The following is a 23,919-nucleotide window of genomic DNA, read 5'->3' as shown; positions in this document are numbered from 1 at the left end:
AAAAAAAACAAAACAAAACAAAAAACTTCTTAAAAGTGAAATGATTTCTGTAAATCCAGTGATCAAATGCTGTGTGGCTCTCAGTTTTCAGTGACCGGCTCATGACTAGTCGTTGGTCTGTGTGTGCTTTTCCACAAACCTGGAAGACCTTCTGAACATATAGGCTTTTTAGAAAGGAGCATTTAAAGATGAAAAGGGAGAATCAATAAATTCTGAATAATTTATTGCCATTTTGTGAATAATATGTAATCAATCAAAAAGTAATTGTACGAGTTTTTTTAAAAATGAAATATATTATAATAACAAGTACTTCATTTTTGGAATCTGATTACGTAATCCAGATTACATCCAGTAACTGCCAGGGGGCAATCTGCAATTAAAAGTTCAAGCCATTTCCTTTTGATTAAATGTTTAATTAACAGTCAGTTGATCTGTTTCGCAAGAATCATCTGTCTTCATATCGAACAATTTGCTTCTTCTTTTTTTTTTTTTTTTACAAAATGAAAGGGTAGCTTTACCTGAACAGTCACATTCAAGCACCATGTTACATACAGAGGTTTATCTCACTCTCTTCAGTGGACATACTATGTAGAAAAATGCTGGCTTACAAAATAACATCAATAGACAAAATGTCTGATAACAAGCTTAACAGAATATTTCCCTCTGTTCAGTTTCACAATGTCAGTTTTCACAATCTCTCTCTTTCTCTCTCTCTCTCTCAAAAAAAAAAATTCACAGATGTGTGTTTCACATAAGTCTCTTGAACATGTGATCAGTAAATTCTAAAGTTGTTCAATGATAACATAGCAATTTGTATGTAAAATGCCAAAAATGATGTGAAAAATACAGTTATTTACAAAAATGATATAATCTTATGGTGAGACACGGACAGTCGGCAGATGTAGCCCATTAACCTTAGGATGAAACCTGAGGTAATTCCTTAGTCTCTGTATTTTTGGTTCTGGATTATATCACTAAATTGACTTGACACGTCAATAATTCTAACAGGAAATTTCCAAGGGAAAAACATTCACATTTTATACAATGTAAGATATAAAACATTTGCTACATCCTATACATATTTGTCTCCTTTACATCCCATCTTACTGGTGCTGAAATATACTTAAATATATTATAGTCTTGAAAACTGTCTCTGTACAACTATAGTTTTGACTCATATGACCCTATTTCTGAATAATATTTTTTTTTCCATGGATACTTAACCGAAATACTTAGCCATAAAAATAGTGCTAATAATCTATTTATTATCTTTCAAATACATTTACTAATAGATTGCTACATCCTACCAATCCATATTTCCAAAAATAGAATTGTTTGTTTCCATTTTTCACTCTTAAACATCAGTAAAAGTTTAATGTTTAAATCTTAAATTTCACAGTTGATATTCAGTTTCTGTATGGCTGTTAGATGAGAAAATCTTCTTAGAATGTACATAAAATGTTCATATGTCAACATCGGCCATTAATAATCTGCAAAATTACAGAGGTGGAAGATTATTAACACTTTCCTTTAAAAAGAAACACCCAAAAGACAAGAGACTGAAATTAAAAGGATTCTGATAAACATGAAACGCTCTCATTAAAAACAATATTCCCGATTGAAATGTGTGGATATTGCTGTGATATTGTCTCTGTCAGCAGAAGTGAGTTCAGGAGCCGCTAGACCTGAGTGGAGTATGATCTAGTGAGAGAGGGTCTAGGGCGGGCGCAGGTGGAATATTCTGAAGGCATGTCTAGACTGCGCTGGAGATGGAGCGACGTGAGTGGATCAGGACATCGGGAGGGGCGGGGGCCAGGTATGGCTGATGGTCATGTGATGCCTGTGTATAAAACCCCTGGAACCTGCTGTGCAAAGAAAAACAAAGCGTTTCTGAAGAGTGTGAGAGGGAGAGAACAGGGTTAAGGTGACATTTAACCACTGAAGGATGCAATGCGTGCTTAGAATCAGCACAACACAAGGTGATATCTTGTGGAGCATCTAAAGCATATGATGCCTTAAAATGCTGGAACAGAGCTAAACTTTGAAACCAGCAAACACAGTGCACCAAATTCCCCGTCATAACCAAAAAAATCCTGGATATCACTCTAAATAAAAAAATGGTCATTTGCATTATGGGTCAAAAATGGGTCAAAAAGTTCGTCTTTTTATGAAATAAACATTGTTGAATAAGTATTGAATAGCTTACGTTAAATTCACCATCATATCAAAACAGACATATTTTTGTCCAAGACTCTGGATGGGATTCAGAATGATGATCAAAACACAGATGGAGAAGATGGACTCAAAGATTCACAGTCGTTTCCTCTTCATGGGTTCAACATTTCATTCGGTAACATCAGCAGTTTTGAACTTGTATGCCGTTTAATGTTTGATGATTTGTGTAAGCAATCTTCCATGACTTGTTTCTGCTTCTTCTTCACCTGTGTTTTGATCCGGAGATTCTGTACTAGATGCGTAATAATAGCCTAATAGCGCCCGTTACCGTATACAAATTAAAACATGGATAGCAGGAAGTTTCAGTCAGTGGCGGGGAAAGAGTAAAGTAGATTTGAAGTACATATACCAGTGGACTAGCCAACACAAAAATTCAAATACTCAGAATTAACATCATATCTGTTTTCTTTAAAATCAATATTTTCAAACAATGTAAGTTTATAAGACAGTAAAACTATGTGTAAAAAGTATTTAATGGCAACTCAATCAAAAGAGTAAACACAACTATAAGACAAGTGTACTTCATTATACTTTTAAGTATATCTCGATCAAAGGATTGAGTACAAGTATACCGGTAGGCCAAATATACTTAGACCTAAATATTATTATATTTATACTTCTGTCAGTATAAGTCAAGTATAATTAAGTGCAATTTTAAGTATATTTCTGAGAAGTACATGAAAGTATACTTTCTTATTTTAGTTTAAAAAAGGATACTATAGCACACTTGAATAAACTTTTTTTCATAAGGGAAGAAACACACAGACTGAAGCTTTGTAATAAACACTTGAAAGTGTGAATAATCTGTGTATTATAGCGTATCAATAGGATTAAAGTGTTCTTAAAGTGCCCCTATTATGCTATTTTAAACATTCCTAATTTTGTTTTAGAGGTCTCCTACAACAGGTTTACATACATCCAATGTAAAAAACAAAACTAATTTTCTCATAATATACACTGAAGCATCACCTCTTTTCTCACAGTGTCTGAAATGGTTCAATCAAGACTCCAGTCTCTCTAAACCCTTCCTTTCCGAGAGCCTACTCTGCTGTGATTGGTCAGATGGCCCAGTCTGTTGTGATTGGTCTACTTTTAAAAATGAGACCCTCACTACCATATCTGAATTCAGCTCCGGAGGCTCAGCACTTGATACACAGTGATACGAACAGTAATGATGCCGTTGGTGTGGCAGGGGGGAGTGATAAAGCGAGGTCTGCAACAGGAGAGAGAGTGCGGAGACTCAGTAAGAACTGGGTCAAGTGCATGATGACTAACACCTGTCTCTGATTCTAGTAATTGGTGGAGAGACAGGATATAAGACAACGGCCGACCTGGATGGACAGAGAGAGAGTTATTTGAATGAAAGTTGTTTGAGTTGATGTGCTGGAAGCACTATTTATTGAGTTGTTTAATAAATACATTTGAAAAGTATTCTCACTGCCCTGACTTCTTTTCCCTTCATCCTTGAACCTTATTACAGTCGGTTTCACCGTATCAATTCCAGTGCGAGTCCTCATCCTTTGGAAGTGCATGCAAAGTGGATTCGCAGCGCAGAAAACTGTGTGTTCTCAACATGATGACAACACATGTTTCTACAACATGTTGCTTCTCAGCTACAACTACAGTGTTTGAGGCTCAAAGTAGACGTTGTTCGCGGGCAGCCGATGAAGACTATAGGCTGGCATTATGCAAATTTGTTACAAACCTACATAGATATGTTACGGAACTGAGACCGGACGACTTGTTTTGGCAGTTCAGAATCAATTCTGTGTTTTAGGAGACAATCATCCACTTTGATCTATGAAACTTGAAGCTATATTTCACACTGCATGAAAGGCAGTATTTGAAAAAGCATAATTGGGGCACTTTAAATCACTCTCAAGTCCCTTTCCAGTTATCACCGGTCACTGTTCGAGTGAGAGAAAACACTCCTTGTTTTGTTCTACTTTCCACACATATTCCTCTCATGAGCGGCACGAACATGGATAGGCGAAGTTTAACTTGAATTGTTTGAACTTGCGTGATGTGCTCGTTCACGTTTGCATTCCAAAACCAGCACTGTCGGGTTACTGATTACGAATGATTATTAACCCAAATCAACCCAGCTTCTTTACACAACAGTCTGTTGGAGTCAATAATTCATGGCTATTTTAAAACCACAAGTATGTGGATAGCAGACCTGATTCAGTAGAAGAATAGGCACATTATTATACAGTACAGTTAGCAGTTAGAGATCAGACACTTCCCCTCCCAATCCTGGTGTCCAATGCACCCACCCATCACCCCTTACCTGAGGGCCACTTAACTTTTCGAGTGGACTCTCTACGCAGGGCATGGCCACCATGGGCATGTTGAGCGAGGGCTCCAGGCGCTGAGGGTGCACAGGGGGCGGTAAGGGGGGCAGATAAATCTGGGTCTGCTTGAAGTTATTGATCACACATGAGACCTAGAGGTGAACCAAGAGGGGAGGTTAATAATGGCAACAAAAATGTACAAGGTATTTACTGTATGACAATGCAGGATTAAGGCTTTATGCCCAGAGCATGTTCAGCCTTGGCATGTTGTGATTGTACTAAGAGGATGAAGGATGCAGCCTAAAGCCAGTGGATTAGCTGCAGACTTACTAAACATCTGAGTACTGGTATTAGCTGTTAAACAGACCTGTGCTCAGAGTAATGTCCTGTTTCACCCTCTGGCATGGCGTGAGACTTTAGATGTATTCCAATTCACAGACTATTCATCCTAAATAGTTTGCAAGAATGTGTGAAATTTAGATCTTAGTTCGTTGAAAATAGTATTATTTCAGGGTGGATTTTCTGGCATTCTTTTTTAACTAATATTGTTCATAAGCCCTTGTACAAACAAAGTAGTAAGGTTTGTGATGAATTTACAAATTATGCATGTAATAACGGTGCCGTTTATGATGCAAATTCTAGCTATTCATTGGTGTTGTATAGATGCAATGTAGTACAATGACTTACTATCTTATTGCATACTCAAAATTATTAAGATTTAGGTAAGATTGTTTAATGTTTTTGACAGATGTCTCTTACACTCACCTATTCAAGGCTGTATTTATTTGATCAAACAAACAGTAAACGGTAAAAACAGTAATATTGTGAAATATTATCACAATTTAAAATGACTGTTTTCTATTTTAATACATTTACATTTTTTTTATTCATTCCTGTGATGGCGAAGCTAAATTTTCAGCATCAGTCTTCAGTGTCACATGATCCTTCAGAATTCATTCTAATATGATGATTCGCTGCTCAAGAAACATTTAAATTATTATCAATGTTGAAAACAGTTGTGCTGCTTAATGTTTTTGTAGAAACAAAAAAAAAAAAAAAAAAAAAACTAGATTCTTTGATCAATAGAAAGTTCAAAAGAACAGTATTGATTTGAAATTGAAATCTTTTGTAACATAATAAATGTTACTGGCACTTTTGATCAATTACTGCATCCTTTAATGCATCTTTAAAAAATACATCTTATTGACCCCAATCTTTTGAATGAGAGTGCATACATTTTTGAAAAAATTCAAGATTCTTTGATCAATAGAAAGTTCAAAAGAACAGTATTGATTAGAAATCTTTTGTAACATCTTACTGACCCCAATCTTTTGAATGATAGTGCATACAATTTTGAATGGGGATGAATTCTTTAACTGAAGAATACACTGAACAGTCTGGCTGCGCTTTATGTATGTTCTTGTCTCCAAGCTTGTCACATTCTCACCAGAAAAGCAGCGATAGCTCCTCCAGTGAGATATCCAGCGAGAACATCAGACCAGTGGTTGCGGTACTCAGCTACACGCACGATGCCCACCAGAACAGCCAATGACACGAGAGTCAGACAGAGAGTGGGTTTGGTCAGCCTTGTGCCTTTAGTCTTCCATACCAGAGTTACATACATCTGCAGAAAACACAAAAATACACATTGGTATGCATTGCATAAACAAACTTCACGACAATTCGCTCAGCTGTATACAATACAATGTAACATTTGTTGTAGGGTGCTTCTCACAGCACCTCAAACATAGATTTATCTATGCATAATACTCTTGTCTAATCATTTGCCAACTAAACTTTGCCCATTCTATCCTTTTATTTGTGTTAGGTGTGTTTTTACTTCCAAACTCTGCCTGAAGGCCAACAGCAGCATCTCAGAGTTTATTGTGTGCTGCTCAATGAAGCTTCAAGCTGTTTCTCAAACTATGACTCTGATGTCCTCCTCATCTTGATGTCTGGGCTGTTCACTGTTCTCTGTGCTGGTTACATTGAGTAGTCTATGGAATATACAATCATCCCTTAAACGATCTACACACTAATGGGGCTAATAGGTTTCTGGAGAAACTTGTTTGTTTTGGCTCTTTTTAAACTCCAAATTTGACTTGAAACTTGAAAGTATCCATCGACTTACAAGAAATACAAGTGTACTCTATACTTCAGTAAAGTGCGAAAGACACTGCACCACTGCCGTCTCCACACTTCATTAAAGCTGCATAATCATTCTCAAGTGTGCTAATAATAGGAAAAAGATCTTGAGTACCAAATCAACACATTATGATCATTTCTTAAGGGTTATATAACACACGCTTTCCTTAGTACACTGGATTAATGCTTGGTGAAAATGGGGCTTTGCTATCACAGCATAGCATAACTCATTTTAAAATATCTAAAAATAGAAAACAGTTATTTCAAACAGCAATAATCATTTACAATATCACTGCTTTGTACTGTATATTGATTCTTTCAAAAACATAAAAATCTTAAGAAATTATATTTTAATTTGGGGTTTGGCATCACAGCAAAACATTTAATTTTAAAATTATCTCAAAATATAAGACAGTTATTTTAAACATTACAGATTATATACTATATTAATATTTTTTATTATATTTTGATTAATTAAATGCTACATTGGTGAATAGGATTATGAATTTCTTTCAAAATCAAAGAAATTCTTAAATTATATTGTAAACTGGGGTTTGCCATCACAGCACAAAAACGTCATTTTAAAAATATCTAAAAATATAAAAACAGTTATTTTAAACATTTGTAATTACTATGTTTTTTAAATTTGTAGTTTGATTAATTAAATGGCACATTTGGTTATTAGAAGTATGAATTTCTTTCAAAAACATAACATGTATAAAGGAATTAAATTGCAGTTTTGCTATCATGGCAAAAAAAGAAAATAATAAAATAAAAAATATCTACAATTATTACTTTATTTTTTTACATTAATAATTATTTACTATATTATGTTTTTCATTGTATTATAATTAATTAAAAGCCACATTGGTGAATAGAATTATGTATTTCTTTAACAAACAAAAATGTCTTAGGAAATGATATTGTAATATTGTAAACTGGGTTTTGCCATCATGGGTAAAAAATAAAATAAATTCTAATATATAATATATAATATATATATATATATATATATATATATATATATTATATATATATATATATATATATATTATATATATATATATATATTATATATATATTATATATATATTATATATATATATATATATATATTATATATATATATATATATATGTATATATATATGTATATGTATATGTATATGTATATATATATGGGCACTGCTGAAGGAGAGTCAGGGATGACAGTGATTTCTACATACGCTGTGTCATGTCTGATGTATACTCACCACCGTATAGACAGCGGAGTACATACTCAGTGCCGCGTCCTTCGAGGGGAATGATTTGCGGGCAGAGGTGATGAGGTACGGGTTTCCGGTGCAGGCTCTCCGCTCTGTGATGTACTGGAGCGCTGAATGGCAGCCCAGTGCGGTGTAGTTTGGCCGGCATGTAGACAGGAAGTGAGGTGTCTGGTTTCCTGTCACTACCTGCCCTGCATTGGCAAAGATGGTGGTGGTAAAGAGGCCAAAAGAATACACACCTGAGAACAAGAGGAAGATGCAAAAATTTACGTTTCATCAACCACTTGATAATTATAAGATGATTTTAATATGCTGGTCATTTAGAGTAGTTTGATATACACTATAGTACATATTTTGGAGGCAGTAAGATAATTTTTTTCTATGGAAAGGATGCATTATATTGGTCACATTTAGACCTGTAATACAAAATATTTGTATTTCAAACAAATGCTGTTCTTTTGAACGTTCTATTCATCAAATAATCTTGAACAAAATGTATCACTGTTTCCACAACAGCAAAACTATTTTCCACATTGACAATAATCAAAAATGTTTCTTAAGCATCAAATCAGCATATTAAAATGATTTCTGAAGGATCATGTGACACTGAAGACTGGAGTAATGATGCTGGAAATTCAGCTTTGCATCACAGGAATAAATTACATTTCAAATATATTAGAATGGAAAAATGCCCAAAATGCCAGAAAAGAAGTTGTAACGTGGCAGGAAAAGTTTGATTTTATATTTGAATAAGAACCCAAGAAGCAAAGAAAACCGGAGGCATTGCTTACCAAGGAAGCGTACGATGCGTCTCAGCAGTGGGTTGAAAAAGCAGCAGTCAGCCGCTATAATGGTCTTCTCCTGTGTGGCCTCAGGTTTAGTGAAGAAGGATGCGAGCTCCCCCACCAGTATCTGCAGGAGACAGATGTGGGAATGAGATTTCTCAGGTGCGTAAAGCTTACAGAGAACAGCGCTTAGGGGGAACCACAATATTTATTCTCCTTAAACTGATTTCCAGATTGCCAAATGTACAAGGCAACATTTGTCACTGTCAAGACTGCACGTGTTCCAGCTCCAGAATTTACACGAAATTCACGAGAACGATAGAATCTAATTTTCAATCCCATGAATGTATAAATGCTAAATGTAGGCTATATATATCATGTTCAATGTGCCGTAATGAGACTGCATTCATAAAACATGAATCCTCACAGATTGGAAAGCAACACTACATGCTGACAAAATAAAAGTGTCCATGAAAAAGAATTTGTTTTTTTAAACTCTGAAAAGTGTTCTTCGAAATATATAGGACTATATTTATGTCGGTGTTATGTGGTTTTAACAATTTTGAATTTTTTTAGTTTTGAAAACCATTTTCTAGAAAGGATTACTTCTAGACCATACTTCTTTATAGAGTTTTGAAATGTATTTAAAGTATATTTAAAAGCATTTCTAAAAATGTTATGAATTATTCATTCATACATAATATTTTTTTGTTTTGTGTTTTTTCTGCATGTTGGTTGCACCATCTGATTTTATACTTTAAGCCACCACCACCACCACCAAAAATAGCTAAATTACTTTTAATTCAGAAATGAAAAACATGTTCATCATATATATAGTGTTTTCATAAGTCATTGTATGTATGAATGAATTGCATTTTCAGTAATTACACTCAATGAAAAACTAATTATATCAATACCAAGAAACATGGACAAGCAGAGAATACTTTTAAAAAGACACAATTTGCCATGGTGTTTAGTGTCACTTGTGTTAGTTAGTTGCACTTGTGAAAAAGTTCGGTTGCCTCAAACAGCAGATGTCAGGTGTCACACTGAGACACCATTTAAGTATAACTTAACCTAAAGTCTTTTAACTATTTAACCTCCATAGACATGAAGATCCAGGTCAGCGTGTTGTAAAAGTGGTGCTTGTTATTATGCACAGTTGCCTGTGCATAAATATCTCTTGCTTCATTTACACCAATGCCACTCCAACCCTTTCACAGAGGGAAAATGGATATTATTCAGGGACATAAAAGCCTGAAATTTCAGAGTGACCTTCAAATGTTTAGCAATGTTCTATGAATGATGTTTTATGGGGCATATTGTGGCATTTTGAGAGCTCTTGTGTTGCGGCAAAAAAAAGGTGAAAATAGACATATAGAAGAGAAAGTGAGAGAAAAAAAGAGAGAACGAATATTTCACTAGAACATCCTTGATATATCTGAGTGCACTGAGGCCGCAGTGTTGAAGCAGCAGTGATATGACAGACATTATGCTTTCAAACACACATCGTGATTTTAACACATCTACTCTGAAGAGTTTCAAAGCTCTGGGAAAACTGACACACACACACACACACACACACACACACACACACACACACACACACACACACACACACACACACACACACACACACACACACACACACACACACACACACACACACACACACACACACACACACACACACACACACACACACACACACACACACACACACACACACACACACAGAGAGATAGATAAAACATTTGGAGTTCAATGAATGTCAAACATTAAAGGAGCTCCAAGCACTCTTAGAGTAGAGTTCACATTCGTGGAAACATTAGGGTTGTTTGTGGTTACTTCTGCGTTATCCTTCCGTAAAATAAAGCTGAGTAAAACATTTATTCAAAATGAATAAACGGTTCAGTCATTTAAAGGAAAAGTTCATTCTGTAAATAGAATAATAATTCTGTTATTATTTATTCATCCTCCTCACACATCACTCCAAACTCATATGACTTTGCTTTTTCAATGGAACACATGCTAATTTTCAATACTGAGAAACATAGAGTAGTCGTAGCAACTAGGAAAATGTACATCTTCACCCTTTATTTAAATATTACAAATTTTTTTTAAATAAAGTCTTTGTAAGCATATTGGCATTGTGCTTGGATTGTTTGATTTGTGATAACGCAATGAAACGCTCCAAATTGTGCGGACATCGTTTTTGGTCATGGCTGTCATACAAATAAATGATGAATACATAAAAAATAAAAAATAAATATATATATATATATATATATATACATTAAATATATAAAAAAAATTACATACAAAATTATATATATATATATATATATATATATATATATATATATAGGCTATATATATATATATATTTGTAATTATTGTAAAGCAACCTTGAGTCCTCAGAAAGGCGCTATATAAAATAAACATATATATATATATATATATATATATATTTATAATAATAACTACTCTATATAAGATTTGAAAGTAGTGATAAAAGAAAAAACTTCCTGTGACTTAATATAGCATCATATGGACAACCTTTATGGTACTTCAATGGAGATTATCACGTTTTTATGTTTAAAATGGCAAAGTTAGGTTTACTTAATATTAACCTATATGGTTAGCATGAAATTAATATTGATCCTTTCTATTTTCTAAATTTCTCTTATTGTGAACATTTTATCCTTGCATACATCACAAAACCGGAGTCACAAGTAGCAAGCGTATATTTGTAGCCAACAATACATTGTATCCTAAAATCATTAGGATATTAAGTAAGGATCATGTTCCATGAAGATATTTTGTAAATTTCCTATACCGTAAATATATAAAACATTTATTTTTGTGAGTGGATGCAGCACAATCGCGAACATTAATGGTCAACTTTAAAGGCGATTTTTTTGCACCCTCAGATCTCAGATATTGAAATAGTTGAATCTCGGCCTATCCTAACAAACCATACATCAATGGAAAGCTTATTTATTCAGCTTTCAGATGATGTATAAATCTCAATTTAAAAAAATGGACCCATGTGACTGATTTTGTGGTCCACGGTCACATATGTCATAATGGTGAAAAAGACTTGTCTTTGGTGACGTATACAATCATTTAGTCCACTTTAACCCTGCAAGCTCACATTCATCTGCCTCCATTTTTTAGATCATCGCCCATATCTCGAAATCCAATCCTTTTCTTTTATGATAATCCATTTCAATCGGATGTACAGTACATCATTTAATACGGAAGAAATTATCTGTTGCTTCTTCCTTTTCATCATGTCTCCTTTTGTGTCAAATGGGTTTGTCACGAATGAGGCAGAGTAAATAATGACAAAACTTTCATGTTTGTGTGAATTATCCTTTTAATTTATTGTTTGAACTGAAGCGGCAGAGTTTACAGTGACATTATCAGTAGAATTTTGCTGTAGTTGACATAGATAACAAGAACGAAACTGATAATCCAGCAAGAGGTTCTCAGTGCTTAGCACTAGCTGGAAACCCCAAAGGCAACATTCTCGATCCTCACTTAACAGACAAAGAGGGAGCTGTCAGTGTCATTTCGTATAAATTAAGACACAAGGTTTAACTTGTCTTCTAGAAGCTGTAGCTAGAGAGGACAAAAAACACGGTCTTTAGAGCGGATTAATGGAAGCTGTTGAAGTGAAGTGCTTACATGTTTAATTGATGAAACAGCTCTGCTGACTCTGAAGACTTTGAGGGAAAGACAGAAGATGGGGACAAGGAGTTCAAAGCAAAAGAACATGGTGAGAAACAGATCGATAAACCACCGAAAGAAACAGATCGATAAACCACCGAAAGAGGGATACATTAAAGAGGAAAGAGAGATGGTAGCTGAAGTGGCGGGCCTGTCTGTTTCCTAAGGAAATCATGTGAACATCGTCGACACAGACGTTTTGTGGCAGCTGGGAATGCAGTCGAATCCAAAGCTTCTAGCAGAAAAGTAGAGCACCAAAAAATGCAAGCACTTAGTGATGTTGAAAACCCTCTACTGTCTACAGTGGGTGTCAGACTGTCAGTCAAAAAATAAACCATACAAGCATCACCGAATGCAGAATGATCCGAACATTCTGGCAAAGGTGTCATGAAAACAAATACGATCGGATGAAGTACTGCAAATCATGTAATCAAATCAGCATCAATATTACAATATAAAACTATTGATGTATAGTCATTGGCAATATGTATAAATGTACATATACACTGATGAGCCAAAACTTTATGACCACCTGCCTAATATGCTGTTGGTCCTCTGTGTGCTGCCAAAACAGCGCCGACCCGCCGAGGCAAGGACTCCTGAAGCTGTCCTGTGTTTTTAGGCACAATGACATTAGCAGATACTTCAAGTCATGTCGCTTGCGAGGTGGAGCGGCCATGGATTGAACTTGTTGGTCCAGCACATCCTAAAGATGCTCAATTGGATTGAGATCAGGGAAATTTGGAGGCCAGGGCAACACCGTGAAATGTTCCTTCCGTAACAATGTCTGCAGTGTGGCAGAGTGCGTTATCCTGCTAAAAGAGGCAACGTCCACCAGGGAACACCATTGTCATGAATGGGTGGACTTGGTCTGTAACAAGGTTTAGGTAGGTGGCACATGTCAAATTGACCTCCACATGAATGGCCGGACCCAGGGTTTCCCAGCAGAACATTGCCCAGAGCGTCACACTCCCTCCACCGGCTTGTCGTCGTCCCAAAGTGCATCCTGGTGCCATCACTTCCCACAGTGATGTAAAAGAAAACGGGACTCATCAGACCAGACTACCTTCTTCCACTGCTCCAAGGTCCAGTTCCAACACTTGTGTGCCCACTGGAGGCACTTACAACGGTGGACAGGGGTCATAGGCTCTCTGATTGGTCTGAGGCTACGCAGCCCCATACAGAGCAGAGTGTGATGCAAAGTGTGTTGTGACACATTCCTTCCATAACCATCATTACAATTTTGTTTAACTTGTGCCACAGTAGACCTTCTGTTTGACTCGGACCAGACGGGATAGCATTGTTGTCCTTGTGCATCGATAAGCCTTGGGCGTCCAATACCCTGTCGCCGGTTTGTGGTTTGTCCCTCCTCAGACCAATGTTGGTAAATTCTCACCACTGCTGACCGGGAGAAACCCACAAGCCTCAGATCTTTATTCCCGCCCATTTCTCCTGCATCCAATACATTGATTATGAGAACTTTCTTACACTCTAATTTTCCCAGACCTTAAAGGGATAGTTCACTTTGAAATTAATTTTTGGTATGTTTTAGCTTACCTCAAGGGCATCCAAGATGTAGGTGTCTTTTTTTCCGCAGTAGTTTCAATTTTGATATTTTTAGGTCAAACCGTTCTTGTCTGTCAGTCATATAATGCAGGTCTATGGTCATTATCTCAAAACACAAGCACAGAGTCCAAATTAAAACAATTCCCCGTCGTCCAAATTAAACAATTCCCCATCGTAAGTACACATTGATGGCCTAAGACACGAAACGAGCGGTTTGTGTGAGAAAACGAACAGTATTTATATCGTTTTTACATCTTATACACAGCCATGTCGAAGTGATCTGATCTGACGTGTACGCAGACTGGTGCATAGATATATACACTAGATGTCGCCTTAAAGACATTCGTTCCAATTAACTGCCGTAGACAAGGCGACATCTAGTGTGTATATATCTATGCACCAGTCTGCGTACACGTCAGATCAGATCACTTCGACATGGCTGTGTATAAGATGTAAAAACGATATAAATACTGTTCGTTTTCTCACACAAACCGCTCGTTTCGTGTCTTAGGCCATCAATGTGTACTTACGATGGGGAATTGTTTAATTTGGACGACGGGTAATTGTTTTAATTTGGACTCTGTGCTTGTGTTTTGAGATAATGACCATAGACCTGCATTATATGACTGACAGACAAGAACGGTTTGACCTAAAAATATAAAAATTGAAACTACTGCGGAAAAAAAGACACCTACATCTTGGATGCCCTTGAGGTAAGCTAAAACATACCAACAATTAATTTCAAAGTGAACTATCCCTTTAATATGTGGCCTTGTTAGGAGATGATCAGTGATATTCGCTTCACCTGTGACTGGTCATAGGTCACACCAACTCAACTACATCATTCACTCATTCACAATGCTCCATGGGAGTGGACGGCCACCTCTATCGCACTGATATGTTTACTGGATATTTCTTTTTAACATTATGGCTATGCAGTTCTTAACACGGAATTTGCTTACGCTGATTACGATTAAGTTGAAATACCTGAAGTACCAGACTTCTGACTTCAGATGCATCTACCATTGATAACATCATGGTAGTTTTGTACTGACATCAAAATCTCTATGTATAAAGGGATGGAATGACTAAAATATCTGGAACCCATCTGTTGCGCAGGACTGTCTAAAGTGAGTAAGGTCAAAAAATGGGATGGCATTTTTACATCAGATGGGATGATCAGCAGTACTTGAACCACCAACTGTTATTTTACCCAGAAACTAGGCAAAAGTGTCTAAATATAAAATGAAGGTGCAGCAGGGAGCCAGAAGATTTGTGCACAAGGACAAAATTAACTTTAATTATGGTATTTGATAAAGGTCAAATTAAATGAAGAGAAGCATTGTGAAAATACATCTTGCAGAAATTAAATTTCCTCAGGATGCCTGAGCCAAAAAAAGCAGTCTGTAATTTGCTCTGTCATTTTTATTGAGGTTGTGTGAAGAAAAAGACAGACGTGCTTGATTAAGTCATAAAGCATGCCTGCCAAATTTACATAACCCTATCTTGTCTGACACTGTACCTTACTGGAAAGACCAGAGGCCAAGTGCATAAACATAGCCATAATGTTAACACTGTCTTAAAGGGACAATGTGTAGCTTTTTAGGTATTTTATTATCTAAAATCTATATTTTTATTCATAAATATGCCCTCAATGGTGTACAAATACCTATGCCAATGTTCAGACTAATCCTCGTAAACGAAGAATTTATTATCTTTATATACATGGGACGGGTAAGTCCACGGAGGCTTCCATGTAGTTCCGCCATCTTGAAAAACTATAATAGCAGAGAGGGACAAAAAGTACTAGGCCAACGCGTTTCCACAACGCGTTTCGTTTAGAGCCAGCGTCACGTGACTGAAGCCAGCAGAAGCGGAGGAGCAGAGCAGTGAGAGGCGCTTGTCACTGCCGCGGCAAGTTTAAAAGGCTGCACTGCACGGTTATTTATACACCGTTCATTCATACATACATATGAGTCACAGGATAAGGAGTCCTCGTCGTCGAAAAAGTCCAAAATAGATCGTAAAAGGAAACGTGACCGGAGATTACAAAAACAAGGGTTACTGTCAGGATAGCTAATGCAGGAGAAAGCTTTCAAAAGAGACCCTGAAGTTGCCTGCTTTCTTCTCGACAGGTAAGTCAATGTTACAGTCTTAATTACAAGCTTTTTTTTCATTGCTTGGTTGTGTACTTTATTATATAGACAGTCGAACATTTATAGTTAAAAGTTAAACAGGCTCTTTGATGAATAGCAGCTATTGAGTAAAGTAACGTTAGAGAAGGCTCTGATGATGATGATATCTAACAATGCACATACTTCAAAAAATATAACGAGTAAAGAAGGCATTACTACTGATTACCATAGTTAATGTTTTTGACAGTCAGTAGTTCATACTGTAACATTCTTTTTTTCGTTGTTTCAAGTTTCAGTTTGTTTTAAATAACAAACATGTTCACCCGAAGAAAAACTCGAAGTGCTATTATAAGACATCCTGTCATAGCTTTTAGGTACATAACGGCTACCGTAGATGCAACGCGCATTTGAAAAAGTGAGGCGCTGGAGAGCATTATTCGTTTGAATGCAAAATACAATTTCACCACTAGATGGGAGAAATTCCTACACAATGTCCCTTTAAGAACTAGCAGTTACCCAAGGAGTAATCAGTCTTAATTTTCAGATTCAAATAGCTAGCTTATGTCTTAAAAAGTTATGACCAGTCTTAAAGAGAAAAACTTGTAAGAGTAGTCAAAGCTGTTTATATAACCAACATACATTTTTTAAGCTTAATCAACATAAGTGTGCATGCTGGTCAAAGCTGGTTATTTTGGTGCTGGTCTAGCTGTTAGACTTGGCTGGTGAAGCTGGTTGACCAAACAAATCTAGCTTCTTGGTTAAGGAACCTGGTGGGTTCCCAATAACACCATATAGTTATGATTAATCTTTTTTTCAGGATGGTCCCCCTGGTACAACCATGGTTTGCAGAGCAGGATCGTATCACACCACTAACAGTACTGGACATTTCACCGGCAGTGCAAAGCCCCAGGCGTTGGCCCACTTCTCTTCTGCCAAACCAATTCTCTCGCTGGACTGGGTACTTATAATATACCGTACAGTCCATAATGACATAGAATAATATTAATAATTCATTATACACTTCATGTGCCAAGGGCTTTTTGGAAAAGGAGCACGGTCATCGTTTCTAGAGAGAAATGGGAAAAGTAAAGAATTGCTACGGTAAGATACTACTGTAATATATGAAAAGTAATAGTTCGACCAAAAGAAATGAAAATTCTGTCATAATTTATTCACCCTCACATCATTCCAAATCAGAATGTTTTTCTTTCTTCTGTGGAACTCAAAAGCAGCTCATTATGAAAATCTTTCCAATACAACAAAATCATGTTGTTGTCAAACTGTCAAAAAAGCTGTCAAACACACAAAAAATCCATCAATCAATCAATCAATCAATCCACCAATCAATCCACCAATCAATCCATCAATCCATCCATCCATCAATCAATCAATCCACCAATCAATCCATCAATCCATCCATCCATCCATCTATCCATCCATCAATCAATCAATCAATCCACCAATCAATCCATCAATCCATCCATCCATCCATCCATCAATCAATCAATCCACCAATCAATCCATCAATCCATCCATCCATCCATCTATCCATCCATCAATCAATCAATCAATCCACCAATCAATCCATCAATCCATCCATCAATCAATCAATCCACCAATCAATCCATCAATCCATCCATCCATCCATCTATCCATCTATCCATCTATCCATCAATCCATCAATCAATCCACCAATCAATCCACCAATCAATCCACCAATCAATCCATCAATCCATCCATCCATCTATCCATCAATCCATCAATCAATCCACCAATCAATCCATCCATCCATCCATCCATCCATCCATCCATCCATCCATCAATCAATCCATCAATCCATCCATCCATCCATCAATCAATCAATCGTACATTTTAAAGTGCCCCTATTATGCTATTTTAAAGGTCTTTAATTTTGTTTTGGAGGTCTCCTGCAATAGTTTTATATGCATCCAAGGTCAAAGAACACTGTATTTTTCTCATAATATACAGTGAAGCATCACCTCTTTTCTCACAGTGTCTAAAACAGTTGGATCAAGGATCCGGTCTATCCAAACCCTTCTTTCCGAGAGCCTACTCTGCTGTGATTGGTCAGATGGCCCAGTCTGTTGTGATTGTTCTAACCCTAACCCTAACGAACCCTATCTGAATTTCAGCTCCGGAAGCTTCCTCAGAACTTGATATACAGTGATACGAACAGTATGGTTTTACCATATCAGTTCGAGCCTGTGCCCTTCATACTGACGACTTGATTCAAGCATAATTTCTTTCTTTTGGGAGGCAATAACTCCATTTATTGTGCATTTTTATCTTTGAAACTTTGCAGGTGCCTTTCCCTACACCACACCTCATGTTTTAACCTTCTGCTAAATTTCTTATTTTCTGTTCCACAGAAGAAAAAAAACAAGTAGCCTACCGGTAATTCGGATTTGGAACAACATAAGAGTGATTAAATGACGACAGAAATGAAGAAAAATTTTAACATCAGCTTATCAAGAAATGATGCACTTCTTCAACACATACTAACAGTTTGCTCAGTAGACTTTCCATTTCCTCCTGAGACTGGCAGCCCGCTTAGGATCTTTTCCAGGTGACATGCTTGAGGATACAGGCGAGGCGAATACACCCTGCTCTGTTTTCATAGCGTTACCATGGCATCAGTATGACAGCTGATGCACTCACGCTCCTGCTAATCCAATGCAGATCACAAATAGACCGCACCACATCACAGATCACATTCATTTACACATGTTGTTAGGCAAATTTTTAGCTGTCGTTTGAATACACCAAACTGAGATTCCAGTACCAGTGTGTTTGCATTTATCGTTTCTGCGCATAATGTGTGTCCACTGTTATCACAACCACTGTTATTCCTTTCATCTAGTTGCTCTTTTCTCTTGCCCTTTTTGTGGGTTTTACACTCTGTCATTTCTGATTTCTGGGATTTTGTCCTTCTGTCTTTCTGCGGGCATCTCTCCAAGTACCATATAGAGAAACTGGGTTAGCATCCTCCCTCTATATCTCTATCTACCACCACCAGCTCTTCTTTTCCCTTCATGCTTTATTCTCTTCTTTAAACTCAACATGAAATCTAATTTGACCCCATTTATTTTCCTAAAGAATCTTTTTAGTCCCGTTGTGGATTATTCATCAGTGCACATTACTGCGAGGAAAAACAAATGCTAGTCTTTGTAATCATTCATCAAAATGTAATAACGCTCTTCCTCTGAAATGCCTTTCCTTGGTGTTGCAGGTCTAAAATACAGAGTGCTATTGGTTAGCATTCCCATCTCGGCTAGGGCAAGAACACTATTTGAAATCTGCCAAATTTTGGGCGCATATACAGCCATGTGTCTTGAGCCGTAAACGCCAAATGACTAATCCCTTTGCAGCTGCAGAAAAATGACAGCATGACAACACTTTTTGGCTGATGGCACCACAGGACTGCACAAAAACCCTTAGTGATTAACCTGACCTGTGAAATCAAAGTCCTTAAAAACAAACAGAGTACTGGTAAAATATATGCTTTAATATAATTAAATATAAAAAAAAAAAAAAAAAAAAAAAGAGTTACCTTTCTGGTAACGCCCACTTTTTATGACCCAATCATTTCTCGTTCAAAATAAAAGTCAAATTTTTTTCACACTCAGTTTCCCTGTTCACAACACTGATAGTGATGTCAGGCATGAGAAATTTAGTAGATAGTATTCATTTTATTTAAAAATCATAATTTTTTTATTAATATACATTACCGTTCAAAAGTTTAGGGTCGCTAAGATTATTTTAATGTTTTAAAATACGTCTCTTATGCTCATCAAGGATGAATTTATTTGACAGTAAAAAGAGTAATATTGGGACATATTATTACAATTTACAACAACTGTTTTCTATTTTAACACTTTTTAAATTTCAATTTATTTATGTAATTGTAAAGCTGAATTTTCATGAAAGTTGAATATCACATGATCCTTCAGAAATCATTGTAATATGCTTAGTTATTAAAAAAAACATTTATTATTATTATTATTATTATTATTATGTTTCTTTTGTGGAAAGTTGAAACCATACTATGTTTTTTTTTTCAAGATACTTGGATGAGTTGAAAGTTTTAAAAAAACAGCATTAATTTGAAAAATAATTTAATAATTTAAAATAAAGTCTTTACTGTCACTTCATTGTAAAGTGTATTCCCTGAAAAAAATATTAATTTCTTTAAAACAACATTTTACAAAACCCAAACTTTCCTATGGTAGGCTACTGTAATTATTAATTTCTTTATTTTTTATTAATTGAACTTTATTATCCTCCAATGTGGAAATATTTCTTTGCCTTCTCATAAGACATAATTTCATAATTTTTTTTTGTGTGCAATTAATACATTTTGTAATCTTCTTATTTTAATGCACATTTACAGTTTCAAATTAGCCTTTTCTCTTTACAAACATTTCCTTTTTTTGTTAATGAATATGTTGTTTGCTGCTAGTTTTAGTTGTTATTCACTAATAATTTTGATTTGAGTGACTTTTCTATTGTAAACTAAAATACATATTTTACTGCTTACTGTGCACACTTCCTGCTTTTTTGCTACCTTTTTCTTTTTTTTTTTTTTTGCTTTCTTGCTACCTAGCAACCTTGTAGAATCGCCCTTTCGTGATGCTATCTGCCACACTTTTCATGTGAAGGTCACAGCGGTGCTTGGGTTGAGCTGTGCACTGAAGTCCTGACACAACAAGTCATGTGAAAAGGCCTTCATGTTCTCCATTTTTCAAATTTCCATCAAAAAACAGTCCCCGTTTCTTTCTTTCCTCTAGCACATCTTTCGCTCCATGCCCACATGGCCAACTCCCAGTGTTCCCGAGGCTGAGTAGGAGTGTTAAACAAAAGCTGATGCTTTAATCTAAGGCTTACTAAGATTAGATTGTGGATCGTCTCCACAGAGAGAGGTTAAACACATCCGCTGGGCATTGCTGTACACTTACAAGAGCGGATGACACAGATCTCAATAAGAAATATCATCTTTATGTGTGTATGTGAGTCTCTCTCTCTCTCTTCCTCCATTCCTCTTTTTACACCCTATTCTCCCCAATAATGTTTTCCTGTTTCACTGCCATGCTCAAACACTTATTAGAGAAGTAAAGTGGATCATTTCAGGATTGATAATGCCCCATTAAAACTCATCTCATTTGTCTTTCAAAAAAAGTTTGTTTTTTAGATTTTACACTAAGGTAAAAACCTGTTAACTGGTTAGGTGAAATACTGTAATAAATTGAATGGGACATTTCATGTCATTTTACAATAAAATCCAGTTAAATGTACAGTATTTGGAAGTGAAAAAGAACAGCTTATAGTTTACAGTGAAAAAACATGTAAATTGGCATTCCCAGAATTCTGTGTGCCATCTCATATTTGACAGTTTTTCATGAATTAACTGTTTCTTCTAGATTTTTCTTCTCAGTAATGGACATTAGGGTTTCATGTTACATCTTATGGTGTCAAATTAATGTTTATTTCATTATATTAGTCATGTGACCATGAAGGTGTTTTTTATTTGTGTGCATGTCACTGTGTGCACCTTCTCTCTCTCTCTCTCTCTCTCTCTCTCTCTCTCTCTCTCTCTTCTATCATGTGAGCATTCTCAGACAAACAGAATGAGGTCACAGAAACACACTTATGGCAAACCCGCATTACTGGCATATAGGAGCACACAGTCCCCAAACATCCATCATGAAAACTGAGTTGTGACATCAGCCAGCTGAAGCTTCTCACTGGATGAAGCTGTAAATCTCTGCTGGGCCAGAGCTCGCTTCAGATCAAAGACACAGACTGTACCGGAGCTGCCATATTTACCAGAAAAACAGACTGCCAAAAACTCAGATAGCAGCATGAATATTTTAAGGTGTATTTGTTAGCATTTGTAGACTTCATTAAATGTCATTATTTACTAACACTTATGTTGTTCCAAACCTTCATGCTGTTCCTGGAACCATGCAAAACAGAAAAAGATTTGTTTCAACGACAAAGAGGTGGTCTGATTTTAAATGGCTGTTTACTGGCCACACTAAGCATCTAAGGTTTTAATTAGTCTGTATTAGGGTCAAAAGTTTGTTCAAATCACTAACCCTGTATGAGAAACAATAACAATGATGCATTTATCAACAGACACCGCTGATACAAAGCAGAATGATTTTTTAATTGAAGAAATGGGACAGCTGCCAACAGCGTTTTTCAATAAATACACTGGCATTAAGAGTGCTTTGAAATAATTTCAACCCAGGCTTGTTGGAAAAATGTATCTGTGGCGCAAAGTTACTTTTAAAAGTAATGCATTACAATATTGCATTACTCTCTGAAAAAGTAACTAATTGCATTACATTGGAAAGTAATGCATTGCATTGCATAGCCTCAGGCTGAAAGAAAATGGCAAGTCACACAAACCTTTCAGCTGCGCTACCATTCTGGATTGATGAAGAATCGGATACAGGAGAAGAGAGTTCGTACTTAAGCAATAAATCCATTTTTGCCTGTTAGTTTGGTTGAATTTGATCACAAAGACATTGGACACATAAAGTAAGATTAAATACATAAAGTATATTTGTGTAATTTAACATATTTATCTAGGTTTGTGTAATATTCTTAGCTTGCATTTCACAGTTTTTATTTATTTTGAGGAATACTGAATCTGTTTTTTGTGCGTGTGGGATGAGTAAATGCCTGCTCACATTTAGTCTAGAACTACAATAAGCATCATGTTCACACAGCGCACACAACGCCTCTGCACTTACTCACGATTTCTCTCAGTAAGGGTACAGGAGAGCTGTCAGTCAATAAATGGGAAAACAAAGGAACTTGCGTTACTTATTTGAAAAAGTAAGATATTTTGTTGTAAACTTAAAAGGAATGCGTGACTTGTCTTCACTACTTAGGCTACTTGAAAGAAGGTAATCTGATTACGTAACTTTTAACGCGTTTCCACGAACACTAAACGCAAACGTTTCATTACTTTGGCTATTGTACATATCGCAGTAGTTCGGAATAATCTTGAGATAAACATATACATTTGCTAAAGCAACCATGCTATTTTAGCTTGCTTCTGGAAGTCTTTGAGCTCTTTTTTATTTCTCTGTTAATTGTCGACTACAAAGGTGGACATTCAAAGAAGACTTGTAATATATATAATGTTGTTAAGCTAATTTATTGTGATTTTGTTGTTGTTGTTATATTCAGAGCTTGACGGCCCTTCACTCTTTTTGTATGGAAAAGACCCGCCTGGACATTCTGTTTTTGTGTTCGACAGAAGAAAATCATATGGGTTTGGAATAACATAAATAAAGGTTGAAATATTTTTCAATTTTGGCGAACTATTTCTTTTATAGAATTTAAGGCATTTTGAACTGAACATTACTCCCCCGTTAATGAGACGACAGTTTTTGTCCCTATTGACTTCCCTTGTATTTTTTGTAAATTCAATGGAAGTCGATGGAAATCCAAACACTTTGGTCACCAACATTCTTTAAAATATCTTATTTTGTGAAGAAAGAAATGCATACAGGTTTGGAGTGATGATGACAGAATTTTCATTTTTAGGTGGACTATACCTATAAACTAGCTGTACTGAAAAGGAACTGACCCCAATCCAGTACTCAGTGGCACTCCATTTTTTAGGTAACACAAACATCTATGACTGCTGAGAATTAGAGGGCCACTTGAAATCTTCAGATGTGGAGCGTGTCTCAATAATTAAGCCCTTCAGCGGGGTTCAAATG

General features: G+C 36.0%; 1 protein-coding gene across 6 annotated transcripts in view; it reads right to left on the bottom strand.

The window, feature by feature from the left end:
• Nucleotides 1-206: 206 nt before the first annotated feature.
• plppr2b (phospholipid phosphatase related 2b) overlaps nucleotides 207-23,919 on the bottom strand; it is a gene marked incomplete at its 5' end in the record, with an annotated part of 119,897 nt that continues 96,184 nt past the window's right edge. For 3 of the 6 annotated variants that reach the window (XM_082189813.1, XM_082189817.1, XM_082189818.1), the window contains 5 exons: nucleotides 207-1,865; nucleotides 4,542-4,681; nucleotides 5,977-6,153; nucleotides 7,927-8,177; nucleotides 8,730-8,850. In XM_082189813.1, coding sequence (XP_082045939.1) covers nucleotides 1,754-1,865; nucleotides 4,542-4,681; nucleotides 5,977-6,153; nucleotides 7,927-8,177; nucleotides 8,730-8,850 — 801 coding nt within the window. In that variant the 3' untranslated portion in view covers nucleotides 207-1,753. Of the gene's footprint in view, nucleotides 1,866-4,525; nucleotides 4,682-5,976; nucleotides 6,154-7,926; nucleotides 8,178-8,729; nucleotides 8,851-23,919 lie in introns of all 6 variants that reach the window. The other 3 variants (XM_082189820.1, XM_082189821.1, XM_082189819.1) reach the window with 3 other exon arrangements.

This window comes from Leuciscus leuciscus (assembly GCF_965113295.1).
Source record: "Leuciscus leuciscus genome assembly, chromosome: 14".
NCBI classification, from domain to species: Eukaryota; Metazoa; Chordata; class Actinopteri; order Cypriniformes; family Leuciscidae; genus Leuciscus; species Leuciscus leuciscus.
This window is presented reverse-complemented; position numbering and strand designations above follow the sequence as displayed.